Source organism: Ursus maritimus, unplaced genomic scaffold, assembly GCF_017311325.1.
Source record: "Ursus maritimus isolate PB19 unplaced genomic scaffold, ASM1731132v1 scaffold_20, whole genome shotgun sequence".
In the NCBI taxonomy this organism is placed as follows: domain Eukaryota; kingdom Metazoa; phylum Chordata; class Mammalia; order Carnivora; family Ursidae; genus Ursus; species Ursus maritimus.
Window position 1 is genome coordinate 26,488,524 of NW_024424453.1, and position 21,756 is coordinate 26,510,279.

The following is a 21,756-nucleotide window of genomic DNA, read 5'->3' on the forward strand; positions in this document are numbered from 1 at the left end:
ATTAGCATACATTCATGAATAATGCACTAATAGGAAGAGTAGGAGAGGGGTAGGGAAGAGGGGGAAAAATTAAATCATGCTCTAAAAAGAACATTTGAATTCTGTTTCTAGTTCGGCCATTTACTTGCTGTGTGATCTTATCTAAGTCATTCACCCATATCTGCACCTCAAATTTTATCATCAATTAAAAAATATTATAACAATTCCAGAAACGGTTACAAACCCTAATGTGCTTCAGGACTGTGAGGGATTACCATTCTTAAGGTGTAAGGCCTCTTTTATGGAATTACTACCGTCTCAACCCATCCTGTGTTACCTACTGAGAGAGGCAGGCACCAGGTGTTCCATAAATATTAACAATGACTGTGATGATTACTATTCATTTTAGAATAAAAAAGGTTTTTATATGGATTATGGGCTGCTAATTTTGCCAAGTCTTCATTACTTTGTCCCAGAAGAAGACAGGGAAAAATAAAGACTACATAAGGTTGTATTATTAGCCTAAGCTTCATTTAGTATGATTCATTGAAAATAAAATATTTCAAGTATGAACAATTCTTTCTTTAGGTTAATGGAAGCCTCAACAATCAGGCATGAAGATTACCTCGGTAAAAGGCTCCCACTAGTGGTCAATACTTTCTCTCTTATTTGGTTAAATAAGTAAAATAATTGAATGGAATGTATTCTTTCTTAAAAGGACTTTTTAGTATTTTTCTCCACTCCAGTAGGAGCTGGATCAAGAGTCGTTGCTAAAAGGATCAAGATGAAACCCCTCTATTCCTTTCACAAGGCCTTTCCTAACCCAGCCCATCTCACCCCTCAGGCTGTATCACTGGCCTGAAGAGCCACTGGCCACTTTAGACTGTTCTGTCTTAGACTGTAGACACTTTCCTGCTTCTGGGACTTCGCTTATGCTGCTCCCGCTATCTGGACTCTCCTTCTAATTTTTTATTTTGAAAAACTTCTGATATCCTCCAAGGTCAAGATCACAGGTCAGTCCTTCTGTGAGGCCTTCTCTGCATAATTGTTATCTGTTTCTGTGGAAATTTTTGTCCAGTGTGACTGTACACTTTACTTTTAGTCCATGTGCCTTGATATAAAAATCCCTTGTTATTCATCTTTGTTCTCCCCAACACATCCCAGGTATCTGGTAAATGCTTAATGACTGAAAGCAGTGAAAGTGCTTTGCATACAATAAGCACTCAAATATTTGTTAAATGAAATAAGAATATTATTTAACTTGTTCTTTTTCAAAAATTTTAAAAAGATTTTATTTATTTATTTGTCAGAGAGAGAGTGCGCACAAGTAAGGAGAGCTGTAGGCAGAGCAGGCAGAGGGGAAAAGCAGACTCCTCGCTGAGCAGTGAGCCTGATGCGGGACTTGATCCCCGGACTCTGGGATCATGACCTGAACTGAAGGCTGAAGCTTAACCGACTGAGCCACCCAGATGCACCTAATTTGTTCTTTATATATGAATTCCAATGAGAGACATACTTGCAAAAAGTTGCTTTTTCTTATCTCTGTCGAAGTTATTTTTCCACTCCAAGATCTGTTGACTGTGTAGAATATTCTCTGAATAACCTGGTTCCAAAAGGAAAACAAATCAAATAAAAACACTGAAGATATCTATTACTTCACCAAAGGCCATCTTATGATTGTATCTTGAACCAAGCTACGTTTTGGTTTTCTGATTATGGCAAGTGTAATTTCTAATAAAAACTAACATCATATTTTAAAAATCTACATCCACGTCCCCTATAATTCCAAGAAGAATAAAAAGATATTTTTTGCTCATAAGCCTTCATTTCCCACCTACCTACATGTCACTTTATTTACCTCTCATCTTTTACAGTGATGCCTGATTCAAGCAGTGTTTATTGGAATGGATATTTTGGGAAGGCAAAAGAGGTGGGAAATATACACTGGGTCGGCTTAACAACTGGTGGGTCACAAGAATGGCCGCCATCATATGATTCAAGAGGGCATTATTCTGATTATTATAGCCTTAATCATTGGACTCTTAAAGACTTCTAGTCTTCCAGACTCTTTCTGGAAACTCAGATACATCCGGGATAACTGAGTCCTTACTTGGGCATGAGCAATTTTGTTATTAGCTAGTGTTTAAAGAGTTTAATAATAGATGTGAAACTCTGGAGAAGAGCCTGGACAGGATGAGAGAGGAGGGAATGATAAGCGAATGTGTCTGAGATTGACGACATGTGTGTTGTGGTGTAGTGGAGGATTGAAGAAGGAAGACAAGGCTGCTATCCTGGAGGAAGGAGGCCACAGTGTATTCTTAACCATTTTACTAGGGGTTATGCCCACGCATTTAATTTCCCTTTTAGCCACTAGTTTTGTTTTTTTTCCTCCAAAAGGAAGTAGTAGTGAGAAGATCAATTTAAGCAGCTTAAATTTTTTGTTTGTTTGTTTCGATGTTTTATTTAAATTCTAGTTAGTTAACATATAGGGTAACACTGGCTTCAGGAGCAGAATTTAGTGATTCATCACTTACATATAACAGCTAGTGCTCATCACAAGCAGCTTTTTTCGACACTTTGCCTTTGATTTTGACTATCTAATAGAAATCCTGTATCCTTGGTGGTTTTATCATGAAGAGGTTAGATCCTTTTTAAAAGTTATTTTAGTGAAAGAACAAAAAAGGGAAGACATTTGGACATCTATCCAGAGAAGAGGCCTAATGAGGGACTAAAACCACCATTCCCCTTCTGGATTCCTTAGCAAAGAGAGTGATTCTCAAACAAAGCAGGGAAAAACCAGCCTCAGAATGAAGGCCCAGATTTCTGCTGCCCAGCTTTGCTTATCCTATAGCAGTGCTAATTCCTGACCCTTCAGAATCTAGTTCAACTGCTAACTGCACAGGAAGCACCAGAACAGCGACTGGGGTAGAGCTCTGTCTTCTGTGCTCCAACTGTCATGTGGGTCTCCTTCAGTTCATCCTATGGTTATATTCTAAACACTGGTTCACATGACCATCATCACCTCCAAACTCCAAGGTACCAGGTATTTCTTGACTTGCATCCTAGTGCTTGATATGGTGCTCTGCAAATATCAGGTGGTTAATAATTGCTTGATATATTTTTTATTTGAGGAATAATTGATATACATTATATCAGTTTCTGGTATAAGAAATGATTGATATTTGCATATATTGCACAAAATTACTGCAATAAGTCTCCATAACATCTGCCGCCATACAGAGTTATGGAATTTTTTTCTTGTGGTGAGAACTTTTAAGATTTACTCTCTTAGCAACTTTCAAATATGCAATATATTTATATTACTATATTATATATAGTATTAATTATATATAGCATATATAGTATTAACTATAGTCACCGTGTTGTACTTTACATCCCCATGACTTACTTATTCTATAACTGGAAGTTTATACCTTTTGACTCCCTCTACACCCATTCTGCCTATACCCACTCCCTGCCTCTGGCAATCACCAATCTGTTTTATCTATGAGCTTGTTGTTTTTTTTTAAGATTCCACATATGAGAGAGATCATAGAGTATTTGTCTCTGTCTGACTTATTTCACTTAGCATAATGTCTTCAAAGTCGATCAGTGTTGTTGCAAATGGCAAGATTTCATGGGCTAGGGGCACCAACCCCAGCCATGTGTAGTCGAAAATCCACACATAACCTGACTCCCCAGACTTAACTACTAATAGCTTACTGTTGACTGGAAACCTTACCAATTACATAAACAGCTGATTGACATATATTTTGCATGTTATATATGTACTATATACTATGTTCTTAAAATAAAGCAAGCCAGAGAAAAGAAAATATTAAGAAAATCATAAGGAAGAGAAAATACATTTACAGTGCTGTAAAAAATTTGAAGTAAGTGGCCCGTGCAGGTCAAACCCATGTTTTTCAAGGGTCAACTGTATGTATATACCACATCTTCTTTATCTGTTCATTAACTGATAGACACTTAGGTTGTTCCCATATTTTGGCTACTGCTAATAATGCTGCAATGAACATGGGGTGCACTGATCTTTTTGAGTTAATATTTTTGTTTTCTTTAGATAAATACCCTGCAGTGGAATTGTTGCATCCTATGGTGGTTGTATTTTTAATTTTTGAGGAACCTCATACTGTTTTTCATAGTGGCTACACCAATTTATATTCCCACCAACAGTGCACAAGTGTTCCTTTTTTCCTACATCCTTGCCAACACTTATTTTTTTCTTGTCTTTTTGTTATTAGCCGTTCTGACTGATATGAGGTGATATCTTCTTGTGGTTTTGATTTGCATTTTGCTGATGATGAGTAATGCTGAGCAACTTTTCATGTGCCAGTTGGCCATCTGTATGTCTTCCTTAGAAAATTGCTTGATAAATTAAAGAGGTTTGAGACTTGTGTAACAAAGACTTTTATGTTGTACCTGTGATAGAGACATATGGGTTGGAGTCATAGCTAGCTGAATAACTCTCTTCAGAGTTGTAAATAGCAGATGGATGCTAACCCAAGAAACGTCTCTAATTAGTATTTCCATAAATCAGTACTATTCTCTATGATTCACAGATAGATAGCATATAAAATGTGCAGAAAACATAAAACAGGGAATGGTAACTATATTCAAAATTATTGTAAAAGATGTTACAAATTTAGTAATTTTTACTCTTGAGGGAAAAATAAGATTAAAGTGTACATGTGATCATAATCTGAATGGCTGACTATCAGGCGGAAGAAGCAGCCGACTTGCTCTGTTTTGCACCAGAAAGCAGAACTAAAATTACTGGGTAGATAGTGCATTAGGTTTGAGCTGGGACTAGCAGGTTTCTAATTTCACTATTGGTTCTAATCACTCAGACTCTGACTGAGGTGCTTCCGGGCAGAAAATGTGTCCTACTCGACAGCATTTTCTTTTTTTTTAAATTTTATTTTTAAAATTTAAATCCAATTAATTAACATATAATGTATTATTGGTTTCAGAGGTGGAGGTCAGTGATTCATCAGTCTTATATAATATTACCCAGTGCTCATTACATACGTGCCCTCCTTAATCAACAGTGTATTTTTAACACTAGCTTAGCAGAAGTTCATATAAAAAAGATGGAGGATTTTTAGTACATAAATTATATATACGAAAACAAACAGTAAGAATACCATTTATCATACCATGGCTCCTCTCTCAAGTAAAAATCATTTTCAATACATATTATTACACTAAAATTTTCTATGTTGAACATTAGGTTTTTATCCTTATTATTTGATTTTGAATATAAATTTATCTAAAGTCTAAGTTTCCTATCTAACAGAATTTTATATTTATATATTCCTCAAATATTATATATTATTTATGGAGGTACTGTGTTACATTTAAAATGATAAAGCATTAATCTGTATTTATTTTTGCTTGTTTTGCTATTTTTTGTTTTTTTTGACAGAATTTTTAAAATTCACATTCTGTTAAGCGTTTTCTACTTTTAGCCTATGCTAACTTACTTATCTAATAATGTGCAAAAATGTACTTGTCCATTTTTCCGTAGCCTAAATCTCTTTATTCAGTAGCCCCACTTCATCAGCATATTTATTGGTTTCCACATTACTGATTCAGCATTTTAGCTTATTGAGGTACGGGCACCATCTAGTGGTGAGAACACATAGCTGCTTGGTTCTACATCTACCCTTGTTTTTTCCCCTAATTTTGTTCTACCACTTTATTTTTTTATTTTTTTTTAAATTTTTAAAATTATATTATTGTAGTCACCATACAGTACATCCCTGGTTTTTGATGTAAAGTTCGATGATTCATTAGTTGTGTATAACACCCAGCGCACCATGCGATACGTGCCCTCCCCACCACCCATCACCAGCCTATTCTACCACTTTAAGGTAAATAAAAAAGAAATTAATCACAGTTTTTAAAATAGGAAAAAAAATTTTTTAAAGAATTAGTAATAGTAAGAATAATTGTTTACCACCAGTGAGTGTAACAAAATTTGACAATTTTTTATCAAGGGATCTTTAGTCAACTTGATAGTTTGAATTTTAAGGCAGTTTCCTTTCTTTTTCCTTATATCTATTGAACTGGAAACCTCTGATTCACAGATGTAGGTCGCCAGAAATGTGAGCAAGTGTTTCATAGCTCTGTCAGACAGGTTTTGACAAAGTGGATTGGATGCAGACACAAAAATTACAGAGATTGCTCATTGTAGGTAAATTATGCAGATGACCATACTCAAATGCTAGAAGCATGGTTCTTCTACCTGGCAGGGAGTGGTGAAAAGATCCTTGATCCACTCTGGCTCATATAGCTCTGAAAAGTATTTCTCTGTTGGACTTCTGCAGAATTTGGACTTAAAAAAAAATCTAATACAAATTTCCTCCTTTCTCTATCAAGAGGAAAAGTTCTCAAGGGGAAGAGTCAAGCTGTTAGTGATAAGCAGTCTCCACCACAGTTTAGTCATCTCAGGAAATATCAGTACCTTGTCCTCAACAATTAAAATGCTGGCATTTCAGCCTAAAGAGATGGCTTCAGGCCAATCAAACACTGAATATGTCACTAAGACACCATCTGAGCAAGCCAGAGAAATGTCTTTGCTGCCAGCACCAGTGTCACAAAGAAGTATTTTCAATCTGTTTATTTGAAAAACTCATGTGAGCAACTCTTTCCTCAAAAGTCAGCACATGCCAGCTAGGATAAGTAGAGACTTTTATTCACTGGCAATTTCTTTGAATGGCATGCAAAACTCCAAACTCAAGGGCTATAATTTGCTAGTATTTCCAATTTTCATTTTCATTCAATATCAAGAGACTTATTTCTTATTTCTCCAATGCCAACTTGTCTCTGGAAATAAAGGAGAATATGGAGTAACTTTAGGTGCATTCTCTAATTTGGGTTGTGATGTTCTTTTTGCTGTATGCATAGTTGGTGTCTTTCCAGTCTAAAAATGGCTGACAAAATAATTAACTAAACAAAGAAAAAGACTTTTCCTACAGCATAGGTTTTTCAGTGATAAACAGAAAATAAAAGTGGCCCAACTTTTCACCATATGAGTGCCACACTAAAACTAATATTTGAGCCATACTTTGTGTCAGTAGTTTCTTGCAACAAGAGAAAGTGAAATTACTGAATAACTCTAGCATGCAAACAAAAAAAATATATTGTTTTATACTATATGCCACTGATATTATATAACTTCAATAGGGTTAAATGATAAATTAATTTAGCTTTTTCTGAGATATTTATCTTTAATTCAGAGGCTGATCTAAGTCTCTAAGAAATAGTGTGACCTTATCAGTTTTTGCTCTGAGCAGGATAGGGAATGATGCCTCTGTCATTCATTTTTTTAAAATGTTTTTTTATTATATTATGTTAAGTCACCATACAGTACATCCCTGGTTTTTGATGTAAAGTTCGATGATTCATTAGTTGCGTATAACACCCAGTGCACCATGCAATACGTGCCCTCCTTACTACCTATCACCAGTCTATCCCATTCCCCCACCTCCCTCCCCTCTCAAGCCCTCAGTTTGTTTCTCAGAGTCCATAGTCTCTCAGGCTTCATTCCCCCTTCTGATTACTCCCCCTTCTTTATCCCTTTCTTCCCCTACCGATCTTCCTAGTTCTTATGTTGCATAGATGAGAGAAATCATATGATAATTGTCCTTCTCTGACTTATTTCACTTAGCATTATCTCCTCCAGTGCCGTCCATGTTGCAGCAAATGTTGAGAACTCGTTCTTTCTGATAGCTGAGTAATATTCCATTGTATATATGGACCACAACTTCTTAATCCAGTCATCTGTTGAAGGGCATCTCGGCTCCTTCCACGATTTAGCTATTGTGGACAATGCTGCTATGAACATTGGGGTGCATATGGCCCTTCTCTTCACTACGTCTGTATCCTTGGGGTAAATACCCAATAGTGCAATGGCTGGGTCATAGGGTAGCTCAATTTTTAACTTTTTAAGGGACCTCCACACTGTTTTCCAGAGTGGCTGTACCAACTTGCATTCCCACCAACAATGTAGGAGGGATCCCCTTTCTCCACATCCTCTCCAACAATTGTTGTTTCTTGCCTTGTCTATTTTTGCCATTCTAACTGGCGTAAGGTGGTATCTCAGTGTGGTTTTGATTTGAATTTCCTTGATGGCTAATGATTTTGAACATTTTTTCATGTGTCTGTTAGCCATTTGTATGTCTTCATTGGAAAAGTGTCTGTTCATATCTTCTGCCCATTTTTTGATTTGTTTATTTGTTTCTCGTGTATTGAGTTTGAGAAGTTCTTTGTAGATCTTGGATACCAGTCCTTTATCTGTAGTGTCATTTGCAAATATCTTCTCCCATTCCGTGGGCTGCCTCTTAGTTTTTCTGACTGTTTCCTTGGATGTGCAGAAACTTTTAATCTTGATGAAGTCCCACAAGTCCATTTTATCTTTTGTTTTTCTTGCCTTTGGAGATGTGTCATGAAAAAGGTTGCTTTGGCCGATGTCGTAGAGGTTGCTGCCTATGTTCTCCTCTAGAATTTTGATGGATTCCTGTCTCACATCGAGGTCTTTCATCCATTTGGAGTTTATTTTTGTGTATGGTGTGAGAGAGTGGTCAAGTTTCATTCTTTTGCATGTAGCTGTCCAATTTTCCCAGCACCATTTATTGAAGAGACTGTCTTTTTCCCACCGGATGTTTTTTCCTGCTTTATCAAATATTAGTTGCCCAAAGAGCCGAGGGTCCATTTCTGGGCTCTCTATTCTGTTCCATTGGTCTATGTGTCTGTTTTTGTGCCAGTACCATGCTGTCTTTGTGATCACAGCTTTGTAGTACAGCTCGAAATCCGGCATTGTGATGCCCCCAGCTTTGTTTTTCCTTTTCAACAGTTCCTTGGAGATTCGGGGCCTTTTCTGTTTCCATACAAATTTAAGGACTGTTTGTTCCAGTTCTTTGAAAAATGTCCTTGGTATTTTGATCGGGATAGCATTGAAAGTGTAGATTGCTCTGGGTAGCATGGACATTTTAACTATGTTAATTCTTCCGATCCATGAGCATGGAATATCTTTCCATCTTTTTATGTCTTCCTCAATGTCTTTCAAGAGTGATTTATAGTTTCTAGAATATAGGTCCTTTACGTCTCTGGTTAAGTTAATTCCAAGGTAACGTATGGTTTTTGGTGCTATTGTAAATGGGATGGATTCCCTAATTTCTCTTTCTTCGGTCTCGTTATTCGTGTATAGAAATGCAACTGATTTCTGAGCATTGATTTTGTATCCCGCCACGTTACTGAATTGCTCTATAACTTCTAATAGTTTGGGAGTGGCTTCTTTTGGGTTTTCCATATAGAGTATCATGTCATCTGCAAAGAGAGACATTTTGACTTCTTCTTTGCCAATTTGAATACCTTTGATCCCTTTTTGTCGTCTGATTGCTGTTGCAAGGACTTCTAGTACTATGTTGAATAATAGTGGCGAGAGTGGGCATCCTTGTCGAGTTCCTGATCTTAAGGGAAAGGCTTCCAGCTTTTCCCCATTGAGAATAATATTTGCAGTAGGCTTTTCATAGATGGCTTTTATGAGATTGAGAAATGTACCTTCTATTCCTACACTCTGAAGGGTTTTAATCAGGAAAGGATGCTGTATTTTGTCAAATGCTTTTTCGGCATCGATTGAGAGGATCATATGGTTCCTGAGTCTTTTCTTGTTGATATGATGTATCACGCTGATTGATTTGCGAATATTGAACCACGCTTGCATCCCAGGTATGAATCCCACTTGATCGTGATGGATAATCCTTTTAATGTACTGTTGGATTCTATTAGCAAGTATCTTGTTGAGGATTTTGGCGTCCATATTCATTAGGGAAATCGGTCTGTAATTCTCCTTTTTGATGGGGTCTTTGCCTGGTTTGGGGATCAAGGTAATATTGGCCTCATAGAATGAGTTTGGTAGCTTTCCTTCTGTTTCTATTTTTTGAAATAGCTTTAGGAGAATAGGTATTATTTCTTCTTTGAATGTTTGGTAGAATTCCCCAGGAAAACCGTCCGGGCCTGGAGTTTTGTTATTTGGAAGGTTGTTTATCACTGACTCAATTTCTTCATAATTAATTGGCCTGTTTAAGGAATCAATTTCTTCCGGTTTCAATCTTGGTAGTTTATAGGTTTCCAGGAAGGATTCCATCTCTTCCAGATTGCTTAGTTTATTGGCATATAGCTGTTGATAAAAATTTCTAATAATCCTTCCAATTTCAATGGTGTTCGTCGTGACCTCTCCTTTTTCATTCATAATTTTAATAATCTGGGTCCTTTCTCTTTTCTTTTGGATAAGTCTTGCCAGTGGTCTGTCAATTTTATTGATTCTCTCAAAGAACCAGCTTCTAGTCCTGTTGATCTGCTCTACTGTACTTCTGGTTTCTGCTTGATTGATTTCAGCTCTAATTTTGGTCAACTGCTTCCTCGTGCGTGGATTAGGCCTGTCCCTCTGTTGCTGTTCCAGCTTCTTGAGGTGAGAATATAAAAACTGCATTTTAGATTTTTCTATTCTTTTGAGTGAGGCTTGGATAGCTATGTATTTCCCTCTTAGGACTGCCTTTGCAGTATACCATAGGTTTTGGACCGTTGTGTTTTCATTCTCATTGGTCTCCATAAATTGTTTAAATTGATTTTTGATTTCCTGGTTTATCGAGTCATTCCTGAGCAGGATGGTTCTTAGTCTCCAAGTGTTTGAGTTTCTTCTAAATTTTTCCTTGTGGTTGAGTTCCAGTTTCAGAGCGTTGTGGTCTGAGAATATGCAGGGAATGATTTCAGTCTTTTGGTATCGGTTGAGACCTGTATTGTGACCCAGAACATAGTCTATTCTTGAGAATGTTCCATGGGCATTAGAATAGAATGAGTATTCTTTAGTTCTGGGATGTAGTGCTCTATATATATCTATGAGGTCCAACTCGTCGAGTATGGCATTCAAAGCCCTTGTTTGTCAATTTTCTGCATGGGTGCTCTATTTCTGATAGTGGAGTGTTTGAGGTCCCCTACTATCATAACGTATTTTTATCTACATGTCTCTTTATTGTGGTTAAGAGTTGGCTTGTGTATCTTGCTGCTCCCCTGGTGGGGGCATATATATTTATAATTGTCATATCCACTTGTTGGATACATCCTTTAAGAATAATATAGTGCCCTTCTGTGTCTCTAACTATAGTCTTTAGTTTAAAATCCAATTTATCTGATATGAGAATTGCTACCCCAGCTTTCTTTTGAGGTCCATTGGCATGAAAGATGGTATTCCATCCCTTTACTTTCAGTCTGAATGTATCTTTAGGTTCAAAATGAGTCTCTTGTAGACAGCAAATGGATGGGTCATGTCTTTTTATCCAATCTGCAACCCTGTGGTGTTTTATGGGAGCATTTAAGCCATTCACATTGAGACTGAATACTGAGAGATATGATTTTAATGATGCCATGTTGCCAGTAAAGTCTTTGTTTGTATTGGCTGTGACTTTCTGTTCTGTATCACTCTTGGGGCCTTTTTACTTTTATAGAACCCCCCGTAATATCTCCTGTAGGGCTGGTTTCGTGGTTACAAAATTGGTCAATGACTGGCGATTCTGGAAGGTCTTTATTTCTCCATCCATTCTGAATGACAGCCTTGCTGGATAAAGGATCCTTGGCTGCATGTTTTTCTCTGAAAGAGCTTTAAAAATGCTCCCCCAACCCTTTCTCTCATTCCAGGTCTGTGTAGACAGGTCTGACGTAATTCTGATGCCTTTGCCTTGGTACGTGAGAAATTTCTTTGCCCTGGCCGCTTTCAATACTGTATCCTTGGATCTAATATTTAAGTGTAAAATGCACTATGACATGACGTGGCGAGGTTTGTCGTGGTTGAGCTTGGGAGGGGTCCTCTCTGCCTCTTGGACATGAATGTTTGTTCCCTTGCTGGATTAGGAAGTTTTCAGCTACAATTTGTTCAAATATCTCTTCTAGACTCCTGTTTTTGTCCACCCCTTGGGGATGCCAATGATTCTGACATTGAACGCTTCATTGAGTCAGTAATCTCCGTAACCTACATTCTTGAGAATGGATTTTTTTGAGCCCAGATTCTATTTTAGCTTTCTCTTCTACTAACCCATCCTCCAGTTCACTGATATGTTCTTCTGCCTCATTCACCCTGGCCGTCAGAGCCTGTAGTTTTGACTGCATTTGGCTCATAGAATTTTTAATTTCTGCCAGATTCGCTCTCATTTCCGCCCTTAGAGATTCTATATTCTCATTAACATTTTCGTAATACTTTTTCAAGTCTACACATCATCTTGACCATTGTTACTCTGAATTCGCTTCTGATAATTTGGTTATATCCATATTCATTAGTTCTGTGGCAGAGGCCACAGACTCATTGTCTTTCTTTGCTGGGGGATTTCTCCTTCTCGTCATTCTGATGAGGAGAGGTTGCGGGTTGTCCAGAGCCCAAATTATTGACCGGGACCCAGGCAGTGCGCACTTGTTTTATAGGGACCTTAGGGATGTGGGCTTCTTGATTTTTCAGCCTGCCTTCTGGGGGAGTGGCCTGCCGCACTGATATTCAGGCAACCCTGTTTGGGTAGAGTCTCCATGTCCCCGTAGGGGATGGGGATGGGCACACCGAGCTGGTATTTCCAGGCTTTTGTTCTTGGCGGCTTTCCCTGGCGGTTTTCTGTGGCTCTTCTGAGAGTCAGAGCAGCAGTGGCCAAATCTCAGCCTCTGTCTCAGAACAGAGGGATCGCGGACCATTCTCCACTGATGTTCTGGCCACTTTAACTCTGTTTCTGTTGGTGCTGCTCAACCCTGCAGCGTCCCGGGATGTGCGCCCCACACCCGGCGTCCCAGCCCTCACTTTCAGGGCCGGTGCGTCTCTGTCCTTTGTGCTTCTAACACCACCAGCCGCCAGCCGCCCCCGCGTGCTCCGGAGCTCCCGGTCTCAGTCTGGTCGTGCGCGTTCTCCAGCTCACGGTCTCAGTCTGCTCTCTCACAGGTGCCGGTCCGCGAGTCTGCCCGCTCCCCCGTGCAGGTGGCTACTGCTTCCCGGCGCCCGAATGCGGCGGCTCCCTCCCCCTTCCGTTTATCTTCCGATATCTGTGTGCGGTTTCACGGCTCCCCGCTTCGTACGTCAATACTCAGCACTGGAGATGTTCATTTGTAGAGATCCAGATGTATCTTCCTGCATCTCATGCTGATTCTGTGGGTGTTCAGGCTGGTCTGGTACCTATCCAACTCAATTCAGGGGACCGGCTGAAAAAGGGGTCCCCTACTCCTCTGCCACCTTAACTCCAAAAACTCCTCTGTCATTCATTTTTATGCCATTAAGAACATTCATTAATTTCATACTAGAAAACTTCTTTTGAATTTGTTCTAGAAAAACTCACTGTACTCTGAAGTAATGCACAAATTCCAATGACTTCATACCATTATTTGACCAGATTTCACAATAGAAAAGGCACCAGGGAGAACAGATAATCAGTCCTTTAATAAATATCTGTTTCCAGATACTCATGTGATACTTTTTATTTGCACTTTCCTTTTTCAGATGGTACTGTAAGGTTATCACAATAGATACACTTATCTCAGTACACAGAGATTCACATTCTATATTCTCAATGGGATCTTGTTTACTATTTATGTTATGATGCTGTTTTGAATTGCCCTATTATCATTATTTCATCACAAGTATTTTACAATTTAGTAAATATCTGAGTAATGGATTTATTTTTGTGAATTGGGGATAAAGCAGCATAATAATATCAGAGTGTAAATTTAAAAAATATAAATAATATGCAAATGCCATGAAAATGTGTCAGCAGAGATAATTTATTATATCCTGTTAATTGACCGATTTTGTTCTCTTTGTTTAATGATTAACATAACAGAATTTCTAGGAAAATGTGAACTATATGTGAACAAAATTGTTTCATGGCTTTTCGCTCTGAAATTATAAATTCCTGGGGACCACTTGCTAGATGACCACAGACCATCATGGGTCCACGGTACTTCAACAAATACCAAACTAGAAAGTGTAGAGAAAGGAAATCTATCTCTGTTTTGCAATTCTGTTATTTAACATCTTTTGTAAGAATAAATTCCAATAAAAAGTTCCTCTGTAGAGAGCATTTTCTGAATTGGTAGAAGGTTCGGCTGGATTATCTCTAAGATCTTTACTAGCTCTTAAGATTTTCAATTATGCTATTAACATGCCCTGAGTTTATAGAACAATCAACAATCAGAACCCAATAATTCCCTATGGAACTGAAGGCAGAGTTAACATGTAGAATTCTTAAGCATGAATAATTTCATTTATTTACTCAGTAAATACTGTATATCTAATATGTGCTAGGCACTATTCTAGGTATTGGAGATACTGTAGTGAAAAATATAGACAAATTCCCTGCCCCAGTGGAGTTTCTATCATAGAGAAGGAGAATTTAAAATTTAAAACCTCAGATGATATAAGAGCTGAGAAGAAAAATAAAGCAGAACAAATGAATAGAGGATATAGAGGGAAGGGGCAGAGGGAGAAGAAGGGTAAAGAGGGCAAAGGGTGTTCAGGGAAGGCCTCACCAATAAGGGAATATCCGAGTGCATAGCTGGATGAAGTAAATAAAGGAGGAAGTCATGTGAAATCTGTAGAAAGAGCGTTTCAGGCAGAGGAAAGAAGAAGTAAAAAGCACCTGAGGCAGAAGTGGAGTTGGTCTGTTCCAGGAACAGTGAGGATGTAGTTGTGACCAAAGCACAATAAGTGAGGGGGAGGGTTAATAGGAGAGATGAGAGCCCAGAAGTTGTAAGGGTGTGCGTGGGGGGCAAGTGGCGGGGGATTATGGGGAGTCGCAGCAAGGACTTTGGCTTTTCCTCTGAGTGAGATGGGAAACCACTGGAGGGTTTGAAGAGAGGAGTGACATGATCTGACTTACATTTTCAAAGGATTACTCTGCTTTGTGGAGGCTACACCAAAGGGCAATGAAGGTGTAAGTAGGGAGACCAATTAGAAGTAATCGAAGTGAGAAACGAGGGTGACTGCACCAGGGTGACTGTGGTAGCAGTAATTTAGTACAGTGGTATGGTTAACAGGCAAAAATCACTTCTGAGATAGTCTTAGAAGACAGTGACACCTTCTGGCTCAAAGAAAGACTTACAAAGTTCTACAACAGAATAGAACAAATGTAAAAGCCAAGAATGAAGTTCTGAAAGGAGAAAAAGAATGATAGTATTCTGTAACTTGACAGAACCCAATAAATTCATGGCCAACAAAAAGTACCCTAAGAATAAGAGGGTTTACCTCAGAGGTGATTGCCCTGTAATTTTACTGGGGGATGTGAACCAGACGCAAGGGCTAACTCACTTGAGTGTGGCTGTGATGGAGGGGTTTGTCCTGGGGCTCATCTTTGGAATTCCTCCAGAGATAATCTGGGAGGTAGGGCAAAGAATGCTGGACGTGGCTGCAATGTGCACTTAGAGGCTGGTGTGCTCTGACTCACCATTTGTGCCTTGCCCGTGACTGGTCAAATGAGGCCACTCACGAGAAACAGGGAATGAGAGCACCTCACAAAGTGGGAGACTGTCACTATACTATGTTAAATTCTTATATGATTTGTTTTCTGATTATATGTAAGCTATTTCTCATTGTCATTTCCAGTTCTAAATTTGAGACACATCTTTTTTCTGGGAAAGACACATCTTTTTCTGGGAAAGGCTGTTGAAAATTCTTTTCAGTATTATTTGTAAATGCTCAATATCAACTGGGTGTCAATATTAATGACAAAGCAAAAAGTGTACCTCATAAGACCAGACAGAATGAATACATTACTCTAATTCTGTGTACACTGGTACTTATAAGAAGGAAAGTAGATATAAATAATGAATTCAATTTACTGTACCTTCCTCCCACTTAAAATGATCATTATAGCCCAGGTTACCTTTTGCATAAAGTTCTGAAAGCCTGGACAAAGGAGACTTATAGATCTATACTAAGAAGAAAGAAGACTCAGCCTACCGTGGTGATGTAGCGGGAGTGGAATTCTGGAGCATCTTTCAGGAACGTGAGGCCAGGGTGTGTATCCACCACATCCTGAAAAAGATTAAAACCAAAACTAAATTAACAAATATACCAAAGAGCGGGGCGCCTGGGTGGCTCAGTCGTTAAGCGTCTGCCTTTGGCTCAGGGCGTGATCCCGGCGTTCCGGAATCGAGCCCCATATCAGCCTTCTTCACTAGGAGCCTGCTTCTTCCTCTCCCACTCCCCCTGCTGTGTTCCCTCTCTCGCTGGCTGTCTCTCTCTGTTAAATAAATAAAATCTTAAAAAAAAAAATACCAAAGAGCAAAATAAAAAATACTAACACTCCAACAGAATTTTTCCTTCCTGTAAAATAAGTAGCCAGTTGAGCAAACCTAGTTTTAGAATACCGAACAATGCACCTAAAATTTAACACGTTATTACATTCAAATTTTATTACAAGCATACTTACGTGTGCTTTTTTGTATGCTAGTACACTTTAATAAAATATTAAAATTTTAATTTAGCTATTGGTGATTTGTGAATCAAATGTCTTAGAGGTATGTATAGGAATTCTAACATGTCAAATCATGTCAGGGAAACTCACCCCACAGATTCTGGGCTAGGGGTTGTTAAGAGAAATTTCAGAATAAAGATGATAAAATACAAGCCAACTACAATGATTCTTTCTTAACCTAGAGAAATGGGAAATTTCTGAGGGAAAAAAAATAGCCATGTAGCCAAGTTCGAAATCTATGTTAAATTGTGTGAGTCAGCTAATGTCCATCAAAATGACTGTGTGGACAAATCTATTTTCGATTTAGGATTTTATTTTTATTTTAAAATCTGCTATTTTATTCTCATGGAAGACTATTAGAATATTAAAACCCTGAAATACCATTTTTATTTTCTAATTAGATTTTTAAAGCACTTTGAATAACCTAGAGAACCTATTTAATAACCAGAGGCTTAGTAAATGCAGTGCCAACATGGATATAATCTATTAATTGGCTAGTTATAAATGGGCAGATATCAATTATACCTCTTTTCTTTGATTCTTCAGAACAGTTAGCTATCCATACCTACCAGCACAGTCTCAAACCAATGGACCTTACTATTTAACTTTTTATTTGGAAATAATTTTAGACTTATGGGAAAGTTACAAAAATACTAGAGGTTTTCTATGCCCTTCTCTTAGCTTCCCATAATGGTAACAACTTACAAACCATAGTACAATGATCAAAACTAGTAAATGAACACTGACGCAATACTAAACTACAGACATCATTCAAATTTTGCCAGCTTTTCTCCTAGTGTCTTTTTCTGTTCCAGAATCCTATACCACATTTAGTTCTTCAAAATAATTTCTTAAAAATTTAAGTTCAATTTAGTTAACATATAGTGTATTATTAGTTTCAGGGGTAGAATTTAGTGATTCATCAGTTGCATATAACACCCAGAGCTCACTACATCAAGTGCACTCCTTAATGCCCATCATCCGAATACCCCCACTCCCATCCACCTCCCCTTGAGAAGCCCTGTTTGTTTCCTACAGTTAAGAGTTTCTTGTGGCTTACCTCCCCGTTTTTATCTTATTTTATCTTCCCTTCCCCTATGTTCATCTGTTTTGTTTCTTAAATTCCACATGAGTGAAATAATATGGTATTTGTCTTTCTCTGACTTATCACTTAGCATAATACCCTCTAGTTCCATCCACGTGCAAATGGCAAGATTTCATTCTTTTTGATGGCTGAGTAGTATTCCATTGTGTGTGTGCGTGCATGCGTGCATGCGTGTATCACTTCTTTTTGACCTCACGACCGTGAAATCATGACCTGAGCCGAAATCAAGAGTCAGATGCTTAACCAACTGAGCCACCCAGGTGCCCCACATAATTTTGACACTCTTAACGAGTTCTAGTCAATTATTCTGTAGACTGTCTCTCAGCATGGTTTTGTCTGTTTTCTCATGATTAGATTAAGATTTTCCATTTTTGGCAGGTATACCACATAAGTGGTATTGTGTGCTTTACAGTCATACAAGAGGATGTGAGGTTGGTGTGTCTTATAACTTATAGAATTAACTTTGATCACACTTGGCTGAAATGGTGACTTCTGGGTTCACCACCATATAGTTATTATTCTTCCTTAATAATTAATAAATATTGGGGGGATATACTTTGAGACTCTGCCAATATCCTGTTTCTCTGCAAATTTTTGCCCACAGATTTCAGCAGTCATTTTTTAAAAAGATTTTATTTATTTGAGAGAGTGAGCATAAGCGGGGGGAAGGGTAGAGGAAGAGGGAGAAGCAGACTCCCCACTTATGGGGAGCCTGAAGAGGGCTCAGTCTCAGGACCCTGGGATCATGACCTGAGCTGAAGGCAGCTGCTTAAATGACTGAGCCACCTAGGCCTCCCTGATTTTAACAGTCATTTGTGGAACCTGATTGTGATATTTACATTGTGGTGCTTACCTAATAGTGATTTTGTATTTCCCTCATTCTTCTACATTTAATAACTGGAATTCTTCTGTAAGGAAGAGCTATTCCTCCTCTTCTACATATTTATATGTTTTATTTTTATCAGTATAGACTCATGGGTATTTATTTTATTCTAAGGGTTATAATCCAACACTATCATTATTTATTTTGTTGCTCAAATTGATCTTGCTCTGGCCATTGGACCTCTGTCAGGTTGGCTCTTGTGTCCTCTTGACTTGCTCTATCCTTTTGTGAGCACTTTTATATTTTCTGGTATCACAGAGGGTATCATCTTATATTTTCCTTATTCTCAAAATATCTCATTGTACTATACTCACCCTTTTACTTCTTGTGATGATATGAGTGATAAAATGTCTACATGATGAGAGGAAGTGAGGTGAATGGAGTAGCACTGTGATGGAGCCTTAGGCTACTATTGACCTTCTGATGTTGTGTCAGAAGGAGGATCATCTCCTTCTATACTGCAGTTGATCGTGAATAACTGAAACTGCATACAAGGGTGGGGGGAACTCCTCTATACTAATCCAAGCATACATACTTTTATTTCTTTCTATTTCTATATAAATACTATATATACTAAAAACTATGTAATCATATAGAGAATGGATTCTAATACTATACCACAAGGTTCATTCTAAACTTCTTCCTTTCCTTCATAACTTTAACAGACTTGCCAACCTATATACCATTGAGAAAGAAATTTACTAAATAGAGTACAGTATCAGTGTATAGTTATTTTTGTCTCTGGTCTTACAGTATCCAGTTAAAATACTGCTTTCCAAGGTTACTCAGGTTAGCTCTCTCCTGTTCCTCCTTTATTCTCCTTAATGAGGTTAGAATACAGTTCAGTTAATTTGTTACTGTTTATTATTTTATTCGAGTTTCTTTCCCACAGGTCCAGGTTGAGTTTAATTCATTACTTATTTCTTGGAGGGAGAGTATTTGAACATTACTATAGTTCTAAGAGTCAAAGCTAATGTAGAATTGACATCTAAACAATATCAAGTTCTCCTACCCATAAGGAAGACCTCTCTCCCCATATATATAAATCTTATTTTAAATTCTCTCGGCAATGTTTTGCTGTATTTTGTGTGGAGGTCTTGCACATCTTTTGTCAGATTCATCTCTAAGTATTTAATATTGTTTGGGGGTATTATAAACGGTATTTTTAAAATTTCAATTTTGAATTGTTTGTTGCTAGTATACAGAAAGAAAATTGATTTTTGTATACTGACCATGTTATCTGTAAACTTGCGAAGCTCACTTATTAAATGCAGCTTTAGCAGCATCTCATGAATTTTGACATGCCGTGTTTTCATTTTCATTAAGTTCTAGATATTTCTTAATTTTCCTTTTGATTTCTTCTCTGACTCATGGGTTATTTGAAAGTGTTATTTAGGGGCACCTGGGTGGCCCAGTCATTAAGTATCTGCCTTCGGCTCAGAGCGTGATCCCAGGGTCCTGGGATTGAGCCCCACATCAGGCTCCCTGCTCTGCTAGGAGCCTGCTTCTTCCTCTCCCACTTCCCCTGCTTGTGTTCCCTCTCTCGCTGGCTGTCTCTCTGTCAAATCAATCAATCAATCAATCAATCAATCTTAAAAAAAAATAAAAGTGTTATTTAGTTATCAAATATTTGGAAAATTTTCAGAGATCTTTTATTATTTTTAATTTAATTCCATCAAAGTCAAAGAAATACTTTATGAGCTGAATTTTAAATTTTTATTGAGATTTTCTATGGCCTAGAATATGGTCTTTTTTTTTTTAAGATTTTATTTATTTATTTGACAGAGAGAGACAGCGAGAGAGGGGACACAAGCAAGGGGAGTGGGAGAGGGAGAAGCAGGCTTCCCGCCAAGCCGGGAGCCCACTGCAGGGCTCGATCCCAGAACCCCGGGATCATGACCTGAGCTGAAGGCAGACGCTTTTAATGGCTGAGCCACCCAGGCACCCCCAGAATATGGTCTGTCTTGGTAAATATTCTGTGTACATGTTAAAGGAATGTGTATCCTACTGTTGTTTGGTAAAGTGTAATATGAATGTCAATTAAGTCAAGTAGGTTGATAGTGTTGTGCAAGTATTCCAAATCCTTATTGATTTTTTTGTCAACTTGTTCATTATTGAGAACAGCACATGGAAGTCTACAATTGTAATTGTGAATGTATCCTTGAAGTTCTATCAGATTTTGCTTCATGCATTTTGAAAGTCTGTTATAAGATGCATAAACATTTAGAAATGTCATGTTGTTATATTCTTTATGAATTGTTAAACTCTTGATGAACTGATCCCTTTGTCATTTTTGTTATATTCTTCATGAATTGTTATATTCTTGATGAACTGACCCCTTTATCTTCACCTAGCAATATTACGTGCTTTAAAAACTACTTTGTCTGATATTAATACAGCCACCCAGCTTTCTTTTCTTTTTGCAGCAAAAAAACCCATAAAACATAAAATTCATCCAACAATTTCTGAGTGTACAGTACAATACTGTCAACAACTTGCACACTGTTGTACAACAGATCCCTCCTACCCCAATCCCGAATGATTGAAACTCCATACCCACCAAATAACAACTCCCCCCACACACCCCCAGCCTCTGGCAACTACCTCTCTTCTTCCTAGGAGTTTGACTTCTTTAGATCCTCATATAAGTGGAATAGTACAGTATCTGTCCTTATGTAACTGGCTTATTTCACTTAGCATAATGTCCTCAAAGTTTATCCATGTTGTTGCATGTAACAGAATTTCCTTTTGTTTTAAAGGCTGAATAACATTCCATTATATGTGTATACCGTATTTTCCTTATCTGTCCATCTACTGATGGACATTTAGGTTGCTTTTACTTCTTGGCTATTGTGAATAATGCTCAATAAATACGGGAATGCAAATATCTCTCTGAGATTGTTTTCCATTCTTTTGGATATATACCTCACAGTGGTATTGCTGGGTCATATGGTAGCTTTATTTTAAATTTTTTGAGGAACCTCCATACTATTCCATACTATTTTCCATATAAGTTGTACCCTTCTACATTCCAACCATCAGTGCGTAAATGTTCTGATTTCTCCACATCCTCACCAATGCTTTTTTTTAGAAACAGTATCCACTCTAACAAGTGTGAGGTGATATTTCACTGTGATTTGATTTGCATTCCCCTGCTTATTTTTTTATTTTATTTTATTTTATTTTATTTTATTTTATTTTATTTATTTATTTTTTTTTTTTACTGATGTTGAACACCTCTTCATATGCTTGTTAGACATTTCATTTTC

General features: G+C 37.8%; 1 protein-coding gene across 3 annotated transcripts in view; it reads right to left on the bottom strand.

Moving 5' to 3' along the window:
- Positions 1-21,756, bottom strand: part of PPP2R3A (protein phosphatase 2 regulatory subunit B''alpha) — a 204,928-nt gene that overhangs the window by 69,976 nt on the left and 113,196 nt on the right. For all 3 annotated transcript variants that reach the window (XM_040636783.1, XM_040636784.1, XM_040636785.1), the window contains 2 exons: positions 15,983-16,057; positions 1,496-1,582 (listed from right to left, as the gene is read on the bottom strand). In XM_040636783.1, coding sequence (XP_040492717.1) covers positions 1,496-1,582; positions 15,983-16,057 — 162 coding nt within the window. The remainder of the gene's footprint in view (positions 1-1,495; positions 1,583-15,982; positions 16,058-21,756) is intronic.